The sequence below is a fragment of the Amblyraja radiata genome, chromosome 9 (genome assembly GCF_010909765.2).
Source record: "Amblyraja radiata isolate CabotCenter1 chromosome 9, sAmbRad1.1.pri, whole genome shotgun sequence".
Lineage (NCBI taxonomy): Eukaryota > Metazoa > Chordata > Chondrichthyes > Rajiformes > Rajidae > Amblyraja > Amblyraja radiata.
Window position 1 is genome coordinate 58,296,271 of NC_045964.1, and position 24,210 is coordinate 58,320,480.

Here is a 24,210-nt window from a genome sequence, read left to right on the forward strand (position 1 = left end):
AAATTGCTCGGTTTGGTACGAATTTATAATTTGCAGCAATTACACCAGTGACCATCTAACTTAAGAAATTTAAATTGGGACAAACCACCGTTAAATTACATACCACAGCAATGCGGTTTGATTTGCTGCGCGTCTTTTGCAAATAAAACTACTCAAAAGTTATCAATAAAGTCATGTATTGCAAATATCCACTTACTGGTTTTGAGTCGAGTCAGTGGCCATAATGAAAATCCAACAAAGGAAATAATTTGAAGTCACATACAGATTGTGCAAATAATTAATAGCAAATAATTTTGGCACCCAAGAGACTTAAGTTAATGGTCTTTTATTGGAAAAAAGACTAGCATTTACAACTTGGAATGAACATAATTGTAATTTGCTGAACAGCCATGTCGTCATTGTGCTGAAGTCCTATGTAGATATACTCTGACGGCTCCAAGTTATGGTATAGAACAGAAGATAAACGAGAGTTCAAGACACCCCCTTTTCATAGGTAATTTTAAAAATTCAGTGAACGGTAAATTGCCTGACATCCGTTTCACTATAGTGCAATGCAGACACGTTAACCAAGTTTTATACAGACATGCCATCCTTTTTTTTAAATATTTAAAATAAGATCTTCAGTCCTGGTAATTGTTTGAGCACACTGTTTAAGTATGAGAACGATTCCACCCCAGGGACCGTCACACAATTACAACCTTCTATTGTAGTTTGCCGTAGCACACAAAATTAACCAACTTTCAGGAACTAATCATCCTGGTACAATATACAACTGGAAAAAACTAAGCTATTCCCACAAAGAACATAAAGTGGAATTAACAGAGCCAGGCTGTGCTCAACTGTCAAGCTGCATGCATGAAAAACTGGCCAGCCCAAACAGTGTATTTTAGCATGGAACTTCATAGAGTCCAATTGCTTCGTTTTTAAGGTAGTACAAGTTTTACTGATGCATGGCTTGAAGATCTTTGGGGACAGGACCACTGATCATTTTACATGCAGTTTGTGGACAGGTTTTATTTTTTGACATTCAGTAACTTTTGCTATACAGAAACAGAATGAATAAATGAACATTTTGCAAGAGGTAAGTAAAAGATTTCAACTTTTCTAGGAAGGGGGAAGGTAAAAGTCTTCATTTTGCAGTCATCATCTGTACGAATTCTGTGGGGAGGGAAAAACAAAGATGAAGCGGTTTGATTTAATAAAATATCGATCAGTAATAGTTCAGCCTCTCGAAGAGTATCCAAACAGACCAGATATGCACAATCCTGTGGTGATATGCATCTAGAGTCTCATTGCCACAGACCATTACTTCTGAACTGAAGCTAGCATGCAGTAATGGACAGGGATGAACATAACCACTCATGCAAGATAGAATGAGAATCAGTCCCACTACGTCTCCAAAGTAGTACAGGTATGTAGGTAAATTGGCTGGGTAAATATAAAAAATTGTCCCTCGTGCATGTAGGATAGTGTTAATATATGCAGGGATCGCTGGTCAGCATAGACTTGGTGGGCCAAAGATAAAAAAACATTCCAACATCTAAACACTGGGCTTCAGCTTTGATTATGTGTTTTCCAAGAAACAAACCAGTAAAGTCACAGTTGCCTAGGACGATCCTCCAGTGTTGCCATTTATAAATGTATGATCCCACTAGCTCATCTGGTCTTCCCTAAAAGGTTATATTGCAGTAAATTTGGGACATATCCTGCTACTTTGAAATTAGAAAGAAAAAAAAACAACAAATTTTCAGCTCCACTGCCATTAAAACCCAATAAAAGCTTACTAACCACTTTAATGGCAATGTCTTTAAGTATAGAAAAAAACCTGAATAAATTAAGTCATTCACCCCTCTAGTTTCATTCACCCTCAACTGAACCATTCACCAGATTAAGCAGCACTGTCCGAGACCACTAAATTTAGCATTTTAACATCTAACTAATCTCGAAGCTTAAGCCTATGATCTGCAGTCCAGCTGAGATAATTAAACCTGGAATAAAAAAAGATCAACATTTAAACTCCATCTACCTAACTGCCATCTTTCTGAGGTGACCCCTGGACCTGCTAAAATGATGACCCCAACTGCACAAGCTGTTAGCAAACAAGATAAATTCAAAAACCAAGGTGTCGCTTATCGAAAGCTCCAGGGTAATCTTTTAAGTTGCCAACATCCTGACTCTACACCACTGATCAAAGTCCTGGCTTTCAGTTTACAGTACTGATGAATACAGGATCAATTCTATAATAACCTGACCATTTGCAATGTCAGGCAAGTTACCCACAGCCAACACCCTGGTACCAGGAGTTCTGGACAATGAAAATGCCCACAAGATGCAACACTTTGAATAAGTTAATTTTAAAAAAAGGCACGGCGAAGGGGAAAGAAAGGCAAACAGCAGGCAGTGGAGTCTCAAAAGAAGCAACTAATCCAGAAAAGGGACCAAACATGACTTCCAATCTAGCGTTAGACCAAATGCAACCATACCCAATCTCCATTGGGTAGAGGTTTGACAGTCTTGTACAGGTCTTAAAAAGTCTTAAGCATTGGTCACAGATAAGGGTTTGCATTGGTCACAAATAAGGGAGAAAATAACAGCTGGGCAAAAAAAAAGCGCAGAAACAGCATGCATGAACTTCACTGAGCCAACAACTTGATATGCATGGATAAGTTTGGAATGATTACATTCAGATTTCACATACAAACCAGTAAGGCAAGGGTATCAAAACCACAATTGGTTAAATCAAGGACTAGGCTTTATGACCTGTTAAATTGGGGTCTCAATGTTTTAAGTGTGGAAAATGGAGGACAGGAAAATTATATCCTGCAGCAGTCGACGGTCTGACAGCTTGTAAAATACTTTAGGCATCAAACCTTTTCCTACTTTTCTGGGGAAAAAGGTGCACATTTATACAGAGAAGGAAGCCTAAAGAGGTTACCATAAGCTAGCAAGGTCTATACAGGCCGACAGGTGGGCCATAAGGTAGACAGACTAGATCACGGGCTCCCAATCTGGGGTAAATTTCACCTACCGGGGGGGTAAATTTGTTGATTCTGGAATTGTACATATTTCTCTTAGACTGACTATGCTTGGTTCTGGTATACTGGTTCATCATTAGCTGTTTATAAATAAGTGAAATAACATTGTTATGTGCTGTTTAAGTTGCCTGGGGTAAACGGGACGAAAAAGGTTGGGAACCCTTGGACTAGATGACCCTACCTGGCTGGACACCCGGACAACAATCTCGAGTGACACTTGGAACAATTCCCACTTTGTGTCTGCACCAATGTTTTGCAAAATAATATGCAAACTTCAATTTTACAACAGCAAGTTCTTTGATTCGGAATCAGGCAAATTAACACATTAACTCCGACCATGGGGGGAAATGGAGGAGGTCTGGCCAAGTTCTGTGCCTTCCACCACAGTGATGAATGCTGTGGTGGATGTTTGTGTTACATTTTTATTGTGGTTGTGTGTTCTTTATTATTGTACCGCTGCTGACAACCCAAAATTCCACCGACCCTGGTTGTGTGGCAATAAATTCTATCAAAATCAAAATAGTAGCCATGTTTTTGCATTCACAAGTCAGACACCCAAGACTAGCTGCAATGTAAACCCCACAACACAAATCAACACAAGTGATCCATGCTGTAAATGGAAAACAACAACTAGTGGCTTCTGTTATAATGATCCAGGGCAATAGACAATAGGTGCAGGAGTAGTCCATTTGGCCCTTCGAGCAAATATAGAGCCTTATCTGGAGAGCCCATAGTAGACAACAGCCTACCAGGAACACAAAATACAAAGAAATACATCGATTCCTCCAATTGCCCCTCAATCACCTCTGCTGCTTCACAATCCACACCACAAACCTCACTCATGCGTAGAATATTGTGCATTACTACAGGCCATAAAGTCCAACCTACAACTAGGTACTTTGATTCAGCCCATGTTAAACTTACTGCAAGCAAACTGGCGGATAGACTTGTAGATTTGGCTATATGTGCTCAATATTCTATGCACAAGGGAGGCATTTGGTGTGGTTCGTAAAGCAGCAGAGGTGGCTAAGGTACAATTGGAGGCATTAATGTAATCTTACTGGTATTAAAACAAGAGTCAACTTTCCAACTGAAGCTCTCCAAAACCCCAGTGCCAGATAAGTCCAGAATAATCAAAAACTGTTCCAATATTAATGAAAGATGATTGGCCTACAATTATTGAATAGCAAATTCATTTACTTGAGCTTATTGACACGTGTACCAAAGTACAGTGAAGAGCTTTTTTTGTTGCATACATCAGGAAAAAGACTTAACAGGCAAGGCATTCCAAAGTCATTAAACCACAACTTCTGTTTTATATTATTTGGCGATATCTGCTCTAGCTTCACAGTGGGTAACAAGTATTGAAGCCTACCAATATTATACCAAGCTTCTTGGTTGTATTTTGTTTTGCTTTGTTTCTATTCCAGATAAAAGCAGGAGATAGAATACTTGCCTTCATAGTTGACTTGGCCATCACCGTCAATATCTGCTTCTCTAATCATTTCATCTACTTCTTCGTCTGTCAATTTCTCCCCTAGGTTTGTCATAACATGACGCAGCTCTGCCGCACTGATATAGCCATTACCATCCTGAGAACAAAAGTAAAGTCACAATCAACCAAGTCTTGGAGCACACTTCCTAAAGAGTCTTGCCGTCCGATAGTACCTTCTCCCTCTTGACCACAACACCCCACATATTCGCTCATCAACACAATGGCCCCTGCAGTACCGAGAACTTTCATGCGGACTGTAATGTCACAAGGCGCTTACCACCATCTTCAACTGGGTTGCCTTCAGTGACGCACAATGTATATTTCAAAAAAGGTTTTGTCCCAAAAGGCACACAAGCAGTATTTAAAAAAGGCACAAGCTACAACTGGGAATGTGGGCGATAACACTGCACTATGAAATAGTGTGCAGTTAGAGTTGCTATCTTACAGCACCAGTCTCCTCCCACACTCCAAAGACTCACAGGTTTGTAGGTTAATTGGCTTGGCAAAATTGTAAATTGACCATAGTGTGTAGGATTGCGTTAGTGTACGGGGATCGCTGGTCAGCGTGGATTCGGTGGGCTGAAGAGCCCGTTTCCATGCCTCATCTCTAAACTAATAGATTCAAAATAAAGCAGAACATGCTGGAAGACAGAGCAAGTGGTACTTAGAAGAGAACAAGAACAGGCTCTTCAGCCCACAATGTCTGTGCCGTGCATCTGAAAGAAATCACTTATCAACGTGCCCATTACACATACCCCTCCATATCCATGTGCCCATACTAATCACTGTGCAAGATACTTCCACAAAAGAGCATGCACATTTCCATGACTTCTACCAGGACAGGTCAAAGCAAAGTGACCAGTAATTGGATCATGGATAGTTTATAGACTATCATTTTGTGGTAATTCTACCTTTGAGCAGCAAAATTAGGCATTCCATGTAGGGACACCACTTTCTCTTGCTCTAAAGTGCAATTAACTTTCAGAGAGGAAAGGCTTTGTTCCAAATTTGCATAACAGTATTAGTTCCTTCAGAGATCATAATCAGTCATAATAATACTTTATTAGCCAAGTATGTTTTGCAACATACGAGGAAAGATCCTCCACCACACCCGTCCACCCAACACAATAAGAGACAAAGTGCTGGAGTAACTCAGCCAGTAAGACAGCATCCAAAGAACGTGGAAGGAGGAAATGCAGATGGTGGTTTAAACTGAAGATAGGCACAAAATGCTGAACTCAGCAGGACAGGCAGCATCTCTGGGTAGAAGGAATGGGTGACATTTTGGCTCGAGACCCTTCTTCAGACTCAACATCAACATGGATAGATGGTGTTTTCTGATGGGTCGCAACCTGAAATGTCCCCATGTTCTCCAGAAATGCTCTTGGCCCTCTGACCTGCACTTTGTCTTTCTGTAAACCAGCGCCTGCAGTTCCCCGTTTTTACTTCCAACACATTACCTTGTCAAATACACGGAATGCTTCACGAATTTCCTCTTCACTATCTGTATCCTTCATTTTCCTCGCCATCATGGTCAAGAACTCAGGAAAGTCAATAGTTCCATTCCCTAGTAAAAGCAATATTACAATTAAGAAATTACAGATCTGGTAAATTTGATGTAGTTAAACGGGGGAACAATTTTTTTCCCAGGGTTATCTATTGTTTATCAGCAGTAGCTGAACTATTAGCCAGGTACAATAAAACATCGCTCATAGCTACCAACGTAAATATTCTAAAATCAGGATGTGACCCCCATATAGTATCTGCTGACCCAATTAAAGCTGTGAGCCAATCTCATTAAACTATTAATAGATCCCTCCAAAATTATACAGCTAGACAGGTTCACGATGGCAAAGTTAATGAGGAAGAATGCCGACAGTTAATTAAGCTCTATTATAATTTTCATTGTTCTCATTTCAAGTGTACCTTACAGCAAAATTTCACCTTATTAACTGAAGGATAGTGCAGTTAAAAGGATCTGAACTAATTTTGCCTAGTCAATTGAGATAAGACTTAAAAGGCTGGATTGACTGTAAAAATCCAATAGTTCACCAAAAGGATATTTTAAAACCTTGTGCTGCATGGTGGGAGAGACTAGGCTTTCCGAGGTCATGCAGCTGCTTTGCAGAATACCTCCATTCTGTATTGGTCTTCCCCTGAAGATCTGATCAAACACCGTATACTGGAAGTCAGCCGTTGCTTGCAAGAACCCGTGAGAAGGGAGTGGGTGGAGACAAGAACCACAGGATCCCAAAGGAAAGTCTCTCTAATCTTGAAAGGAGCACTTGACTTGGTATCATAGACTGATGCACAAGATTCATCACTGCAGCCAATGAAGGACTGCAGCAATCTTTTGATGGGAGATAGATCCGATTTGAACACCATTTTGGGCTTGAGTGCACCCACGCACTATGAAAATCTCAACACTGATTTTCCTTAGGTACACATCTTTGAACCATGCGATTGCAACCGCTCAATTGTGAAGCAGCGGATGGACAGGGAAAAATACACTGCATAGAAAAAATGAAATTCGCCCTTTAATTTCCAAACATTGCCATACCAACTTAAAACATTGCGACCCCATAGTAGGGCTAATTTGATATTGACACTTTTCAATCAATCTCAGTGCATCAGCTAGATACAAAACATGAGTCTGCATTTAGTTCACCAGGAGTTCATTGACAGTAAACAGCAGTGTTACATCTGATAGAACTGCTGCCGCCACTCCAGCAACCTGGTTTCATTCCTGACCTTGGGTGCATGCCTTCTCCCTTAACCATGTGAGTTTCTGTTGAGAGTTGGGTAGTTTCCTCCCACAACTGGAATCAAAGATTAGGGAGAGAAGGCAGGCACGGGCTATTGATTGGGGACGATCAGCCGTGATCACAATAAATGGCGGTGCTGGCTCGAAGAGCCGAATGGCGGCCTCCTCCTCCTAGATTTTTTCTTCTATGTAACTGGTCACATTAAATTATCATTAGAGTAAATGGGTGGTAGAATTGATGGCAACATGGAATTAATAGGTTTAGGGGAAATTAGCGCTGGTTGGGATTGTTGAGCCAGCGGACTTGAATGACGCAAAAGATACCCAGCTGCAATGTCTTAACAGGAGTTTCCACAGCATCATTCATGGCTTTCAATGACCCAGAGTCAATGAGTGCATCTTTGATGTGTACACATGAGAAACAACTTGGCACACAAGTTCCACAGACAAATTTGCCAGGTAATACCACTGGGTAAATAAAACTAGTGTCCCTGTTCTACACCCAATGAGCATGATATAGCATTTAAACAGGCCCTTTACAGCCCAATTGTCGATGCCAACCTAATACTCTCAGGTTATTATTGGATCTTCCCTCTCACACCTTTAAACCCAGGCCCTCTCGTTCGATTCCCTAACTCTGGGGGGAATACATTCACATTATGCCGCTCGTGATATAGTCACCACTACAAGATCACCCCAGATCCCTGTGGGACATCATGTCTACTTATAAATCTGTCGACCAAGAAAGGTCAGTTTAACCTCTTAAAGACAGCATAATTTTCAAAATGGGACAGGGACAGTAGTTCTAGCCTGTCTTGTGCTTTCAAAGGGCAGGATTTAACAGAGCCTTGTGACTCAGTAACAATATCTACTGGGGCATCTGTTTTTTATCAATAGAGCGATGTTTTATTGTACCTGGCTAATAGTTCAGCTACTGCTGATAAACAATAGATAACCCTGGGAAGTACACCACTTGATGGAAACAAAGTGCCCATTGCTGGTTTTAGAAGTGCACTGGAAAAAGCAGACCCAAGTCTGTTCTTCTCCTGATGCCTGACAGCACATTGTATACTGGTTTACCCAGGCATACTGTCAAGAGTGACAAATCCAAATTCAAATGTTGATTAAAACTGAACATCAGGAATTACTTGGTAGACAGAAATGCTGGTGAAACTCAGCGGGTGAGGCAGCATCTATGGAGCTTTTTGGTGGGCAAGTTAGAAAGTAACCCTTGGTCTCGACCTGAAACGCCACCTTTTTCCTTCGCTCCATAGATGCAGCCTCACCTGCTGAGTTTCTCCAGCATCTTTGTCTACCTTTGATATTCCAGCATCTGTAGTTCCTTCTTAAATATCAGGAATTACTTTCTAACTTGCCCACCAAAAAGCCATGTATTATTGAACTGGATCGATTCTCACCCATCGCAGACCCATTATACTGGACAGCCATTCAGAATAAAATTAGAAGTACTCCAGCCAACCTGCCAAATTTTTAATTTCTGTAATGTAAGTAGCTGCCACTCAGCTGAAACCACAAATTCTCAACACTAAATTGGCCTGTTCCTGTAAAATGCACTAAGTTTAGAAACCAATATTTAATCAAAAAGATTAATGAAATGACCTAATTTAATTGCGCATCCACTCAATATAGCCTAAACCAGTTTTTAAAAGACCAAGTTAATTAAAAACAAAATGTTGGTCAGGCAGCATCTATGGAGAGGAATTTTTTTTTTACAAATCAATGATCTTTTGGTTTGCTAATTAAATCCTGTCCTTGAACTGCCATACATCCACTGAAGGTTAATATAGATGTTCTGCATTTACTCCAATTCAATTCCTTCATTTATCAATAGTTGCTGTACACCAACAATGATGCTCCAATGCTTTAACAAGTTTACCTTGGGCTACAGCAATTTCTGGCAACTCGACAGCAATTTAATGGCCGACCCAATCAAACTAAACCATCTTTAACACACTCCCATAGAGAATTGACATAAAATCTAGATCAAATGACTAAAGATTGCACTTACTGAATTTTGACCAATATAGCTGGTGAAAGATTACGTGGCTGCATTTCGTTCAATTACCAATAGTAGCGAGAAAGTTTCAATATTGCATCTTCCAACTCAAGCAACCAAATATCATGTCCACTGCTTATTGCTCTGCCTTTGGCATCAGGGGTAAACTTAAGCTCTAACTGAATCTTTATCCCCATTTCCAAACGAAGATTCAGACCAACAGTCAATAGAAATAGCCACATCCTTAGCATGTCAAACTAATCCCTGGCCATTAATCCCACCCATCCTGCCATCACATCTGACAAGACAAATTATACAGATGACACAGTCCAGGAAAAAACATGGTCGTGCTATAAACACTGGTCAAGCAGGACCTGGGCAGGAAATCCTTCTAAATAATTGATCCAATGTTCCAATATTGATCCAATGGATGGTTTATCTGCAACTTCCACACCGTTGCAAGTCAGTTATCTGTATTGTCAATATCACAGATGCTGAGATAAGCATTACCTCAACAAAATGCAAAACATGTTTGAATAGCACAAAGAACTCCTGCTTTGCTCTATATGTTAAAGTCTGACGAGTTCCTTCCCCAAAACAGAGTGCACATGGGAATCTTTGGCAACTATTTGGCAAAGCTGTAAACCTAGGCACCTCCATCTGAAACTTGGAACAAGCAAGGAACAAAAAAAAATCAAAAAATCAGATGGGAACACCTAGAAAATACCAAGTGTTTTCTGTGGGAAAGTAAAGTCCCCACAGTCAGAATCCCACAAGGCTAAACATTGCTGTGCTCAGCTGCGTGTCAGGTAAATAACAAAAACAAGGTTCAAATCCTGATCTTTCAGATAACTGTTGCTGTTGGGAGCAGGGCATTTTTATTCCACATGTGCCCTAGCAAACAAAAGCACTGTTTTACAAGTTAAGTATTTGCTTTGATACGACTCAAACTGGCCTAATGTACTAAGATTTCCATTAACCTTTATTGTGAAATGTACACTAAAAATAGATAATGGTTAAAAGGAACAGATACATGCTTATCAACTGCACTAGTGCATGTAAAATTGGGATAACATGCAATGCTATAGGTACATATAACAGAAGGACTGCAGCCTTAAATCTGGCCATCTGCAGATACACATCAATATTAAACTCACCATCAGCATCAACTTCATTAATCATATCCTGCAATTCTGCTTCAGTGGGATTCTGGCCCAAAGACCTCATTACAGTCCCCAACTCCTTCGTTGTGATGGTACCATCACCATCTTTATCGAAGAGGGAAAATGCCTCTTTGAACTCTGAAAAGAGTAAATAAACACTTTAAGCAATTGGCTACAGTTCAAAGTACTTAATCCAAAACTCAATATATACATTCATTGTTGCCATCACTGAAAACAGCAATTAATACGCATGAACACTTCAAAGTTTAAAGATGCTCACTACAGCATTTAATACTACGTAAACTGCATGAGGAACTCTGCGGGTCAGGCGTATTTTGGGTCAGGAGCTTGCTTTAGCTTGGCCCATTCCCTCCACAGATTCTGCCTGACCAGCCGAGTTCCTTACGATTGCAGTATCTGCAATTCCATGCGTCTCCATGATGCTACTCAAATCTGATGGACCAACACATTCAGGCTTGCAACCAAAGTCACATATAACCAAATACAACCGTAAAAATTATGCTTCTCAGTTATGGGCAGAAGTTCATGAAAATTTAAGGGGAAAAAGTTGTTCGGCACGGACTTGTAGGGCCGAGATGGCCTTTTTCCGTGCTGTAATTGTTATATGGTTAAAATTGGTGGTCTGGGTGAATTTTACACTGCCTATTAATTTAGGCTATCAGGATAGCAGATATTTTAGAACAAATTGAAAAATTGGAACCCATAGTTCTTTGTAACCACTTGACAATATGGATCACCTTTCCTTTTAGACAACGAGTTGTCCTTTGCCATAAAAAATATTTTCGTTGTTAGAGCTATTCATGTTGAAGCAATAGGAATAAAATCATTTACGGTCAAAAAATTAAGATATGACCATTCACAAGGCAAAAGCACATTAATGTGGATCGTAGGTAGACACAAAATGCTGGAGCAACTCAGTGGGACAGGCTGAAGGCTCTGGACCCGAAACGTCACCCATTCCTTTTCTCCAGAGATGCTGCCTGTTCCGCTGAGTTACTCCAGCATTTTGTGTCTACCTACAATTTAAAACAGCATCTGCAGTTATTTCCTACACTTAAATGTTGATCATGCTATCTATAAGTGTCAGAGGTATAGAAAGATATTTAGGCAGCATATCCAGAAATTAGTTACTCCACATGCCGTGTCCATCTTTGGTGCAAACCAGCATCTGCAGTTCCTTCCTACACGTATGGGAAGATACTGTTTGGAAACAGGCCTTTCAGCTAAGTATGCAGATGAATATCTGTGTACACTTTACCCTACATTTTCCATTCTCACCCTAGATTCTAATACTCACTTGCATTAACAACAAATTTAGTTAATCTGTTTACCAGCACCAGAACAAGCAAACTCCGTATAGACACCACTCAAGGTCAAATTGAGTCCCAGTCTCCAGCTCTGCAATGCAGAAGCTTTAATGGCTGCAGCAGTGTATTATGAAACTGATTTCGGCCCAGCTGCAACACTTTTCTACAAAATGATTAAAAAAACGCTTTGCATTTCAACAGTGATAAATGCAAGCCCATTCTCACTTTGCACCTCCATTGGCATCAACACCAAAGATTTAACTTGCTGGCACTATCTTTCATAGTATAAACCAATAATTAATTTGCAAACTAGCTTGGTTACACAATGCAGCATGGAAACAAGCCCTTTGGCCCACTGGTCCATGCTGACCTAAATGTACCAATGAGCCTGGAGAATGTATATTTTTAAGACACTGGCTAGACCATACTCTAGCCTAGTTTACCACATCACAATTTAAAGCTAGAATGTTTACAGCAACCCAAAAAGCTGCTTCAATTAGCTTCTCATGCAAAATCTATGACCCTAGAGCAAGCTTCGATCTTTCTGGATGTGATCTGGCCAAAACCATCCATGTTATAGTTCTGCCACAATTTCTACCCAAATGTATTCCAATCAATGTATTCATGGGCGTGCACCAGGGCAAAATGATTACTGGACTAGATTTAGGATATCATTGAGAACACTTCCCATGCATCTACAGCTTCAATAAAATCACAACTCCTTTGGTGAAGAGAGCACACATTCTAACTAACAGTCTGTAATACATACTCATGCCAAATCAAATGGCATATTTGGAGATTGGCTACCACACCCAGTGATGCCTAAAGCTCAATGGAGACATATAATTGTAAATTAAGTATTTAACAAACTTCCTGCGTGATAGATGGCAGTATTGACACTATAGTTTCCTAAACACTGGAATATTTACTTTCCATGGGTTTGATCAGAAAGCATTTAAATCCTAAAAAAGGTAGCTTGTGCCAACTAACAGATTGTTTTGTCAAAAAAAATTGCTGTAGTCATCCTCAATTGAAAGCTTAAAGAAATCCATATATTTGATGTAAACCATTTGAATAATTACTTTCTATTCTGAGTTTACTATGATGCATACAAACATGCTTTTATTCCTGTTAGCAGTTTTTAAAGAGTTCTAATAATATCAGTGTACCAGCAAATGGCCATGCGGGTATACAGAAATAGACTGCTTATAAGATTGCACAGCTTTTCTGCCTGACCATGTGTCATCTTGGTGGAGAGTGCAGATGGACAATCTTAAGTTTAAATTTCAGCCCCAGTACACTTTCTTTGTTAGATTATTAACTCCACACAGTTAATTGATATTAGCATAAATTTGTAATATTTCATTCTTGCCTGTGTACAATCCCTGCCAAACTCCAGGATTAAAAACTCACCAGCAATCTGTTCCTCAGTCAGTTGGTCAGCCTGAAAGGAGGGGGAAAAAAAATCAGCTTAATGGCGTTATGTGCCAGTCTGAAATACCACCCCACCCAAGAAGAATTAAGAGCCCTACGAACAAGCAGCACTTCAGCATCAAGATAAACTACCTGTAATTCACTCGAAATCGAATGTTCACATCATGTTACCCCATAACTGAAACATGGTTTAACGTGAAAACAAATACCAATACAAGATCATATAATAGAAACAGATGAACGCCCAAATTTCTATCCAAGTACAATGGCCACACAGAAGTTTTAAATATCATTTTTTTTCCAGAAGGCAAAGGAGAAAGCAGCACATTTTAGAAAATGGACATACCAAACTAAATTCCAAACAGTTTAAAAGACTAAAGCTATAGTAATCTCAAATTTCAAAACCATGAATTGCTAGTTTGTAAAATAGCCTTCATCTCAAAGCACACTTGAAGCCAATCACCTTTTGTTAATCTTCAGACAGAAGATCAGCAAGAATCACATGCAAGATCAATTTGCTTTTTCCATAAATGGGAATGCAATGGATGACATAGCAGACATAGCAATTTGGATCTTTTCAGATCTGATATCACAAATGTAGCTAGTTTTAATTCCTTAATACCTGTACTTAATTTTAGTTTTCAGGTTGAATGCAGACAATCCCAAACAAACAACCCGTTAGCAAGACAGATTAGGAATGCTAACAATGGCACTAAAATAGTTGGAAGACCTAGGGTCACCTCAACGTCAAGTTCAAACCTTTCAGCTCTATACTTAATTAAGAGATGCAGGTCTTGATCCACTTCGCAAACTATCAGATAAATTAAATTCAATCAAAATTACTTCAGGTCAGATCATACCCTCTAGTATCATGATCTTAAACCCATATTCTAATCCATAAGTAAATTATGAAAACCGGTGTAAAAATTAGACATGTACTAAGGGAATTGACGCTTCCCAGGAATATATGCTCCTGGGAAAGCAGCCTTGCAAATTTGTTGAAATCAGCAAGTGCAACGTTTATACCACGGTGAAGAATGTAAGCTCATTTCCCCTGTAAAGCAACTTGCACCACTGTTCCAACCAGTTAAAATGGAGTTAATAGCTTCCAAGTCCTGTTATAAAAACAGGAGAGCTATTAACATTGCCATTGCAGTAGTAACTTCCAAAAACTCTGCCCCCTCATGGGAGAAAAGAACTAAAAAACTGTACTTCCCAAGATCCGATATTAAAAGCAATTCTTCTACTTGATAACACGGGCAAGATAACTGCTGCCCTTTGTCCAACAATTCATCTTCAAGACAGTTGCACAATAAACTTCAATTAAACCTGTTAGCAATGCACAAGACATTTTAATTGAATGGTCTTTGCTTATAGTTGTGCATGTATTTAACTTCAAAACAAGTGACACATTAATAAACTGAGTAAATTAACAATACAAATTACATCTGAAGTATAATTTAAAACATTTAACATGGACAATGTCCAATTCCTAACCAACTCACATTTGCTGGTAAGTTTAAAATAATCCTGACATCCCAATAAATTGAGCTAGCTATAACATACTACACTGTTTGCCATAATTCTTAGTCAACTTAACGAAATCCCAGCCATTGAATTCAGGACAGCAAACAGGTAAAATAAATGAAATTCACTGGAAAGACTTCAAAATGTTTTATATCAATGTTGACAGCAAAGGAAATGTCTCACATTTTCCAATGGTAACTTGAAGTAGGAAAGGACTGGAATAATTAAAAATCCATACTCCAATGAGAAAACAATGATTCAATTGAAGCAATATAATCTGCAATTGCACCACTTTTCCATAACTTCAACATACGTGATGGACAAAGTGGCTTCCTCCTCAGCCATTATACATTTATGATCTTAGACGTGCACATTTGAGGTCACAATTTTGTGCAGCACATTAGAGGCATCGACATTATCCTTAATTTGCAAGCTCAAGTATCAAGTCAATTCAAAAGCACGTTCAAAAAGACGGGGCCCTCCAGGTTAAGACTTTACAAAATACTCAACCAGAGTACGCGTTAGCAACCATGTGTATTTCGCCATTACCTTCAAATTGCAAGAGATTGGTGGGGGAAAAAAAGACGAAACATCGCATTGTTTGCAAAGTAAATGACACCATGCCCCTTTCTGACCAGTGATAGCAATCGAGCAAACTAGTTTACAGCGATAATTTTCCAGAAAGCCGCGTTTCGCTGCATGCAGCCGCCATCTGGAGCAGGAAACCGCAGGGCTTTCGCCCCCCTTTTTACAAACTAAAACCGGCATTGCATGAAGATATAGAGGAACACACCCTCTCCATCAATCCATCGAGGTGAATGCAGATGCGTCGGTGTTTTTTTTTTGTATTGGAGCGTTTCTGGACAGAAGGGAGAGCGGGATAGAGAGACTGCACCAGCCCGCAGCCCTGCGGAACAGGAAGGACTGGCGCCCTGTTCGCCGCAATGTACTTTACCATACTTAATCAAGGCAAGGAAGTGGCTCGCTCCTCTCCTCTGTCCCTCTCTCGCCGCGCAGACCGAACAAAAAAAAACCGGCACCCACCCACCATAAAGAGGGAGAGGGTTAAACAGCATCCCTGCCGCCGCCCGTTCGAGCCACTATCCCGCCAAGAGCGGGGTAAAGGCGCGCTACCGCCTGACAGCCGGCCGCCATTTTAGCTGCCGCTGCCCCGCAAACACACCGGGTCCGGCAGCGCTTCTCACACCACCACCGCCGCCCTCGTCTTCCCGCCGCGCGTTTCCAAAAGCCCGCCAACTAACAACGAGGAGCGAATGAAGAGAGGAGATTGTTTTGAGATACCCACCATGTCGAGCTATTCGGGAGGGAGTGCGTGGCTGGCTGGAGACGGACGGGCAGACGACAGCTACTGCTCCTCACGTCGCGGTCCCACTGGCGCCGACTGCCGCGCTCTTCCCCTGCTCGCCCTCTTTATATACCGCGTATTCCTCCGCCGCCCGCGGCTCTGAGGGGAAGGAGGGGGGTGGGCGCTGCGGCGACAGCAAGTTTTAACCTCCCCCGCCTCCTTGCAATCCAACGCACCCGCCGCCGCTCCCAAAAATGTGCAATCAATCGGCTGCCGTGCCCCGGATCGGTGGAGCGCTGGCGCTTTCCGTCAACGGCGGAGCGGGACTATTTCCCGGGGGCGGAGGGGGGTTTCGGGTGGTGCGGCTGGAGATGTCGGTTGGCGCGGAAAGGGGTTGGTTGGGGGAGGGGCCGAGCGGCCGTTGTCTCGCGGGCTGCGATTGGTCGAGGCGTACCTGCAATGGGCGAGCGGATGTGCCGCGCTCTGCCATTGGTCGCCGCGCACCTGCAATGCGTCAAGGCGATGGTGCCCGTGATGGGGGAGCGGGCGCCGGGCAGTCGCTGCTTCCGCCGGCCAGGTAGCAACACCTCACTCACACCGCCACCGAGCAGAGAATAACCACAGCAGCACAGAGGCTGCTGCACTGCAAAGGCAGGAGCAATAATAATAATAATAATAATGCTTAACAGGGTGTAAATACTAATGAGAGAGTACACGAGGGGCTCTGTCAAAAGAGCTAGCAGAGGTACAATGGGCCGAATGGTCGAGCAGAGATTAACTACAAGCAGCCCGGAGGCTGCTGTGCTGTAAAGGCAGGAGCAATAATAATAATAATAATAATTCATAACTGGGTGTAAATACTAATGGAGAATACACGTGGCTCTGTCAATAGAGCTAGCAGAGGTACAATGGGCCGAATGGTCGAGCAGAGATTAACTACAAGCAGCCCGGAGGCTGCTGTGCTGCAAAGTCAGGAGCAGTATTAATAATAATACTAATAATAATTTAGTATATACATCCTTGACAGGGTGTATATACTAAAGGGAGAGTACACGAGTGGTTCTGTGAAAGAGCTAGTAGAGTTTAAATGGGCCGAATGGTCTGTGCCATTTTATCCATGATTCAATGATAAATGATTCAATAAAACATTACTCGGAATTCTAACAGGCTATAAATATGAAAGGGAAAAAAATATGAGGATGGTGTTAACGAGTTAGAGCCAGTGGGTGGCTCTGTCAAAGATACAATGGGTCGAATGGTCTGTTTGCGCCATACAGGTACAACGGGCCGAATGGTCTCTTTGTACCATGTTATCTATTTTTCCTTTTTTTTTAAATGAGACACATTTGTGTGACATGCTCCATCCATAACTTTCGATGCTGCAATGTTGCAGCCAACTTGTGCACCCATTAAATCTTCCATTAACAGGGTATGAAAATGTTACATGGAGAAGACAGGGGTTGAGATGGGCCGAATGGCCTAATTCTATTGATAGTTTAGGGTCCAAACAGTGATACTGGCCAGTTGATGGCTTAGTAATATTGTTTGGGAATAGTTGATACTCCATGAGATCTTTTATGTTTACACAGCAGACTAGGCCTCAGGTTAAGAGTCTGAAGAGTCTCAGAGTCTGAAGAAGGGCCTCGATCCGAAACGTCACCCATTCTTTCTCCAGAGATGCTGCCTGTCCCGCTGAGTTACTCCAGCTTTTTTGTGTTATCTTCGGTTTAAACCAGCATCTGCAGTTCCTTCTAGTCTAACATCGGTAGTGGGGAAAATGCTAGAGTCAGTTATTAAAGATGGAATAGCAGCACATTTGGAAAGTGGTGAAATCATTGGACAAAGTCAGCATGGATTTATGAAAGGTAAATCATGTCTGACGAATCTTATAGAATTTGTCGAGGATGTAACTAGTAGAGTGGATAAGGGAGAACCAGTGGATGTGTTATATCTGGATTTTCAGAAGGCTTCCGACAAGGTCCCACATAAGAGATTAGTATGCAAACATAAAGCATACGGTATTGGGGATTCAGTATTGATCTGGATAGAGAACTGGCTGGCAGAGAGGAAGCAAAGAGTAGGAGTAAACGGGTTCATTTTCAGAATGGCTAGTGGGGCACCGCAAGGCTCGGTGCTAGGACCCCAGGTATTTACAATATATATTAATGATTTGGACGAGGGAATTGAATGCAAGATATCCAAGTTTGCGGATGACACGAAGCTGGGGGGCAGTCTTAGCTGTGAGGAGGATGCTAGGTGTCTGCAAGGTGTCGGATAGGTTGGGGGAGTGGGCAAATGCATGGCAGATGCAGTATAATGTGGATAAATGTGAGGTTATCCACTTTGGTGGCAAAAACAGGAAAGTAGACTATTATCTGAATGGTGGCCAATTAGGAAAAGGGGAGATGCAACGAGACCTGGGTGTCATGGTACACCAGTCATTGAAAGTAGGCATGCAGGTGCAGCAGGCAGTGAAGAAAGCGAATGGTATGTTAGCATTCACAGCAAAAGGATTTGAGTATAGGAGCAGGGAGGTTCTACTGCAGTTGTACAGGGTCTTGGTGAGACCACACCTGGAGTATTGCGTACAGTTTTGGTCTCCTAATCTGAGAAAAGACATTCTTGCCAAAGAGGGAGTACAGAGAAGGTTCACCAGACTGATTCCTGGGATGTCAGGACTTTCATATGAAGAAAGACTGGATAGACTCGGCTTGTACTCGCTAGAATTTAGAAGATTAAGGGGGGATCTTATAGAAACTTACAAAATTCTTAAGGGGTTGGACAGGCTAGATGCAGGAAGATTGTTCCCGATGTTGGGGAAGTCCAGAACAAGGGGTCACAGTTTAAGGATAAGGGGGAAATCTTATAGGACTGAGATGAGAAAAACATTTTTCACACAGAGAGTGGTGAATCTCTGGAATTCTCTGCCACAGAAGGTAGATGAGGCCAGTTCATTGGCTATATTTAAGAGGGAGTTAGATGTGGCCCTTGTGGCTAAAGGGATCAGGGGGTATGGAGAGAAGGCAGGTACAGGATACTGAGTTGGATGATCAGCCATGATCATATTGAATGGCGGTGCAGGCTCGAAGGGCCGAATGGCCTACTCCTGCACCTATTTTCTATGTTTCTATGGAGTGACTGTCCTATTCTTTATGCTCACATTTCTGGAACCTACGAAAGGAGTTTGTTTCTCCACCCACCCCATATCCTGCTAACGTTTAACTATATGTACCAAGGGAAGAGATGTGACAGCATGTTCTTTTTGAAATAAATATTTATTTCTGGAGGGGCAAAGGAACTTACGAACCTTGAACATTTAGTCCTGAAACTCCCTAAAAACAATACATGGGAATACAGTGTCCTCCATAATGTTTAGGGACAAAGACCCATCATTTATTTATTTGCCTCGGTACTCCACAATTTGAGATTTGTAATACCCCATGTGGTTAAAGTGCACATTATCGGATTTTAATAAAGGCCATTTTTATACATTTTGGTTTCACCATGTAGAAATTACAGCAATGTTTATACATAGTCCCCCCATTTCAGGGCACCATAATGTTTGGGACACAGGTATATCATGTAACCGAAAGTAGTCATGTTTAGTATTTTGTTGCATATCCTTTGCATGCAATGACTGCTTGAAGTCTGCGATTCATGGACATCATCAGTTGCTGGGTGTCTTCTCTGGTGATGCTCTGCCAGGCCTGTATTGCAGCCATCTTTAGCTTATGCTTGTTTTGGGGGCTAGTCCCCTTCAGTTTTCTCTTCAGCATATAAAAGGCATGCTCAATTGGGTTCAGATCGGGTGATTGACTTGGCCACTAAGAATTGACCATTTTTTAGCTTTGAAAAACTCCTTTGTTGCTTTAGCAGTATGTTTGGGATCATTGTCTTGCTGTAGAATGAACCACCGGCCAACGAGTTTTGAGGCATTTGTTCAAACTTGAGCAGATAGGATGTGTCTATACACTTCAGAATTCATTATGCTACTACCATCAGCAGTTGTATCATCAGCGAAGATAAGTGAGCGAGTACCTTCAGCAGACATACATGACCAGGGTATAACACCCTCACCACCGTGTTTCACAGATGAGGTGGTATGCTTTGGATCTTGGGCAGTTCCTTCTCTCCTCCATACTTTGCTCTTGCCATCATTCTGATATAAGTTCATCTTTGTCTCATCTGTCCACAAGACCTTTTTCCAGAACTGTGGTTGCTCTTTTAAGTACTTCTTGGCAAACTGTAACCTGGCCATCTTATTTTTGCGGCTTGCATCTTGCAGTGTAGCCTCTGTATTTCTGTTCATGAAGTCTTCTGCGGAAAGTGGTCATTGACAAATCCACACCTGACTCCTGAAGAGTGTTTCTGATCTGTCGGACAAATCTGTTGGGGATTTTTCTTTATTATAGAGAGAATTCTTCTGTCATCAGCTGTGGAGGTCTTCCTTGGCCTGCCAGTCCATTTGCGTTTAGTAAGCTCTTTCTTCTTAATGATGTTCCAAACAGTTCATTTTGGTAAGTCTAAGATTTGGCTGATGTCTCTAACAGTTTTATTCTTGTTTATCAGTCTCATAATGACTTATTTCACTTTCATTTGCACAACTTTGGTCTCCATGTTGATAAACAGCAATAAAAGTTTCCAAAGGTGATGGAAAGACTGGAGGAAAGATCATGTGCTGAGAGCTCTCTTCTACCTGCATTAAGGAGTTATTGAAACACCCCTGAGCAATTACAAACACCTGTGAAGCCATGTGTCCCAAACATTATGGTGCTCTGAAATGGGGGGACTACGTTTAAACACAGCTGTAATTTCTACATGGAAAAACCAACATGTATAAATATGACCTTTAATAAAATCTGACAATGTGCACTTTGACCACATGTGATTTTTTTCTATTGCAAATCTCGAATTGTGGAGTACAGAGGCAAATAAATAAATGATGGGTTTTTGTCCCAAACATTATGGAGGGTACTACCTTCAACAGAAGGACTGCATTGGATAAAACAGGTCAACTCACTGACTACCTCCTTCTCAAGGATAATTAAAGATGGGCCTTAAATGTTGGCTTTCGCAGATCCTGCCAATTGAATAAGTAAATTAAATGGTTGCACATCATTGTTAAAACACACACTGATTTAGAAAGTTTATGTTAATAGCCACATTTAAAAGGCAATGTAAATTATGTTATTCATACTGCAGCTTGCTTGATTACAGGGTTTTTTTCTGCCCTGTTCTTTGCTGAGGCAGAGAACCGAGACTTGGCAGAGCGTGAGAGAGATCACACAACATGTGGTGGATGTGAATGATCAGCCTTGTGTATTGTCACAGATTGCAGTAGAAGTTGGGAGACTGAAGGCAGGGTGGAGTTTGATGGAACTGAGGGGTTACAGGCTGCTCAATTGATTGTTATGGTGGACAGTTAGGAATAAAACCATAAATAACCCTATAAAGCAGAGGCTGCTTTGCAGTGAATCAGTGAAAATCAAGCCAACAATGGCATTTCTCCAAATCATGTACAGTAAATGCAGAATACAGATATCACAAAGTCTTTTCATCTGGTTTCTACATTGATTTTATTTTCGCTAATTTAAGCTGTTTAGTTGTACAACATATTAACTTTATTCCAGTAAGGTACATGATTGCAGAATACAGCTTAATGTCCATGCATGGGGAATCATCACTATCATTTGATTATGTGACAGCAAGCCCTTTGTTAAGGTGGGTTGATTGGTTTAGGCACAGTGACGTGATAGAATCAGCAGTCCTCGAGAGGCAGGTGAAGCAAAAAATTAAACTTTGGCTTGTTTGGAAAAGGTTAATTTTCACAGTGTGCACCATGTATGAATTATCCGTTTTATTTAGTGCATCCGTCACAAGCCGCAAACGCAAAAATGAAAGTAATACTATAATTTGACCATGGTTTCTGTTGACATGGATCTGATCATTTACAATTGCTTGCAAGTATGCTTCCCACTGCAAAGTCAGAAAACCTATAATTAATATCAAGGTACTTACAGTAATGAGGCTGCGCTATTAAAGAGGGAAATCACATTAGGTACAGTTCCACCTCAGCAGAAGAGCAGTACATTTGGCGTCACATGCCAAAGATCTTTCATATTGCCTGATTTAGTAGCAGCCAAACTAGTAAATCTACCAGTGAATGTGACGTATGGGTCCAAAGGTATTATAAAGATAAATTTAATTTTTGCAGCTTGATTTGGACACTGATTCCAAAGGATTACTTTCATATCAATTGTCGAATCAATCCATTAGATTTAAACAGAAAAGAGACACAAGAGACTGCAGAAGCTGGGATCTTGAACGAAACACAAAGTGCTGGAGTAGCTCAGCAGGTCAAGCAGCATCTGTGAAGGCAATGAAGGGGGGTCCCCGCCTGGAACATCACCTGTCCATGTCCTCCGCAGATGCTGCCTGACCCGCTGAGTTCCTCCAGCACTTGTTGTTCTGCTCGATATTCCAGCATCTGCGGTTCCCTGTGTCGGCCAATTAAACTTCCAACTTGAGCTTTTTGGCTGTGGGAGGAAACTCAAGCAGTCGCGGGGAAAACCTGCAAACTCCCCACAGGCAGCACCCGAGGTTAGGAACGAACCTGGTGCTGAGAAGCAGCGGCTCTCTTTTATCAGTGATTCCACGAACCGTCAGTGCCTCTGCGGTTCAGTCATTGTGATTGCACAAGATCGGCAAACAATCCTCAATCTTTGATAAAGTAACTAATCTCAAGTAGGGTGACAGGGAAAATATTGCAATCAGCATCCCTATTTAGGGAGTGGGAGACTCTAAATACTTGAGCATGCAATCCAGGCCAACACCCCAGAGCCTGGGGGAGTTGCTCTCCTGCTCTCCTACATCTCTCGCATCGTTTACCACCTTTTCTCAGAAAACTGATGTGCACAATTATATTTTTGTACATTTCTATAATCCTTCTCGGAGTTTCCACTCAATGTTTTCGCCCATCTCCGACCTGCACAGAGCCTTGAGGCATATTCCTCTGTTTAAAGAAACCTGTTGTTGATAAGGACTCGCGGCAAATAATGACATCACAGTTTTTCCGTAAGCACATACAAAGCTATTTTCTATTTGTTCTAGGGTTATGAACTGCACAGTGAGTCCTCATTCATTGCCAAGCCCTAGTTGCCCTGAGAACATGGTAACAGAAACTGTTTAACTGCTTGGCTTGCAATGAGAAGGGTTCATTATTGTAGCCAGTGGGGGCCGGGGTCATTTAGAGTGCAGACTAGGGAGTGCACCCAAGAGCATTTGGATCGGTCTGAGGAAGGGTCCCAACTCGAAACGCCGTCTGTGTTCCTTCCACAGATGTTGCCTGACCCGCTGAGTTCCTCCAGCACTGTGTTTAAGAAGGAACTGCAGATGCTGGAAAATTGAAGGTAGACAAAAGTGCCGGAGAAACTCAGCGGGTGCAGCAGCATCTATGGAGCGAAAGAAATAGGCAATGTTTCGGGCCGAAACCCTTCTTCAGATAGAAGTCTGCCTATTTCCTTCGCTCCATAGATGCTGCTGCACCCGCTGAGTTTCTCCAGCACTTTTGTCTACCTTCGAGTTCCTCCAGCACTTTGTGTTCTGCTTAATATGCCAGCATCTGCAGTTCCTTGTATCAGCATTTCGTGAACCTCTCTTCTCTGTATCCCGGGTCCATCATGGGCACAGACCACCCCACCATTGAAGTGATCTACAGGAGGCGCTGCCTCAGTATCATCAGGCAATATCATCAGAGACCCACATCACCCTGGCCATGCTCTCATTTCACTCCTACCATCAGGAAGAATGTATAGGAGTCCGAAAACTGTGACCAATGGCTTCAAGAACTGCTCCTCCTCCCCCCCCCCCCCCCCCCCCCCCCCCCCCCCCCCAGCCATCAGGTTTGTGAACACTTCACAACCCTAACCTCATCTAGACACAAGGAACTGCGAATGCTGGTTTACAAAAAAAAACACATAGCGCTGTTGTAACTCAGTGGGTCAAGCAGCATCTCTGGAGAACATGGATAGGTGATGTTTTGGGTCGGGACCCTTCTTCAGACTCAATTTAACTATGATCTTCTGTGAACTGTCTGGTTGCACAAAAAAAACAAGGTTTTCTTTGCACAAGAATTATGGTTA

General features: G+C 41.7%; 1 protein-coding gene across 1 annotated transcript; it reads right to left on the reverse strand.

Moving 5' to 3' along the window:
• Positions 1-309: 309 nt before the first annotated feature.
• calm1 (calmodulin 1) lies at positions 310-16,437 on the reverse strand. Its single transcript, XM_033027546.1, has 6 exons — positions 16,070-16,437; positions 13,216-13,246; positions 10,469-10,612; positions 5,991-6,097; positions 4,492-4,627; positions 310-1,158 (listed from the first exon to the last, which is right to left on the reverse strand). Exons 1-6 carry the CDS (start codon positions 16,070-16,072, stop codon positions 1,130-1,132), a joined length of 450 nt encoding a protein of 149 aa, XP_032883437.1. The 5' UTR covers positions 16,073-16,437; the 3' UTR covers positions 310-1,129.
• Positions 16,438-24,210: the final 7,773 nt, after the last annotated feature.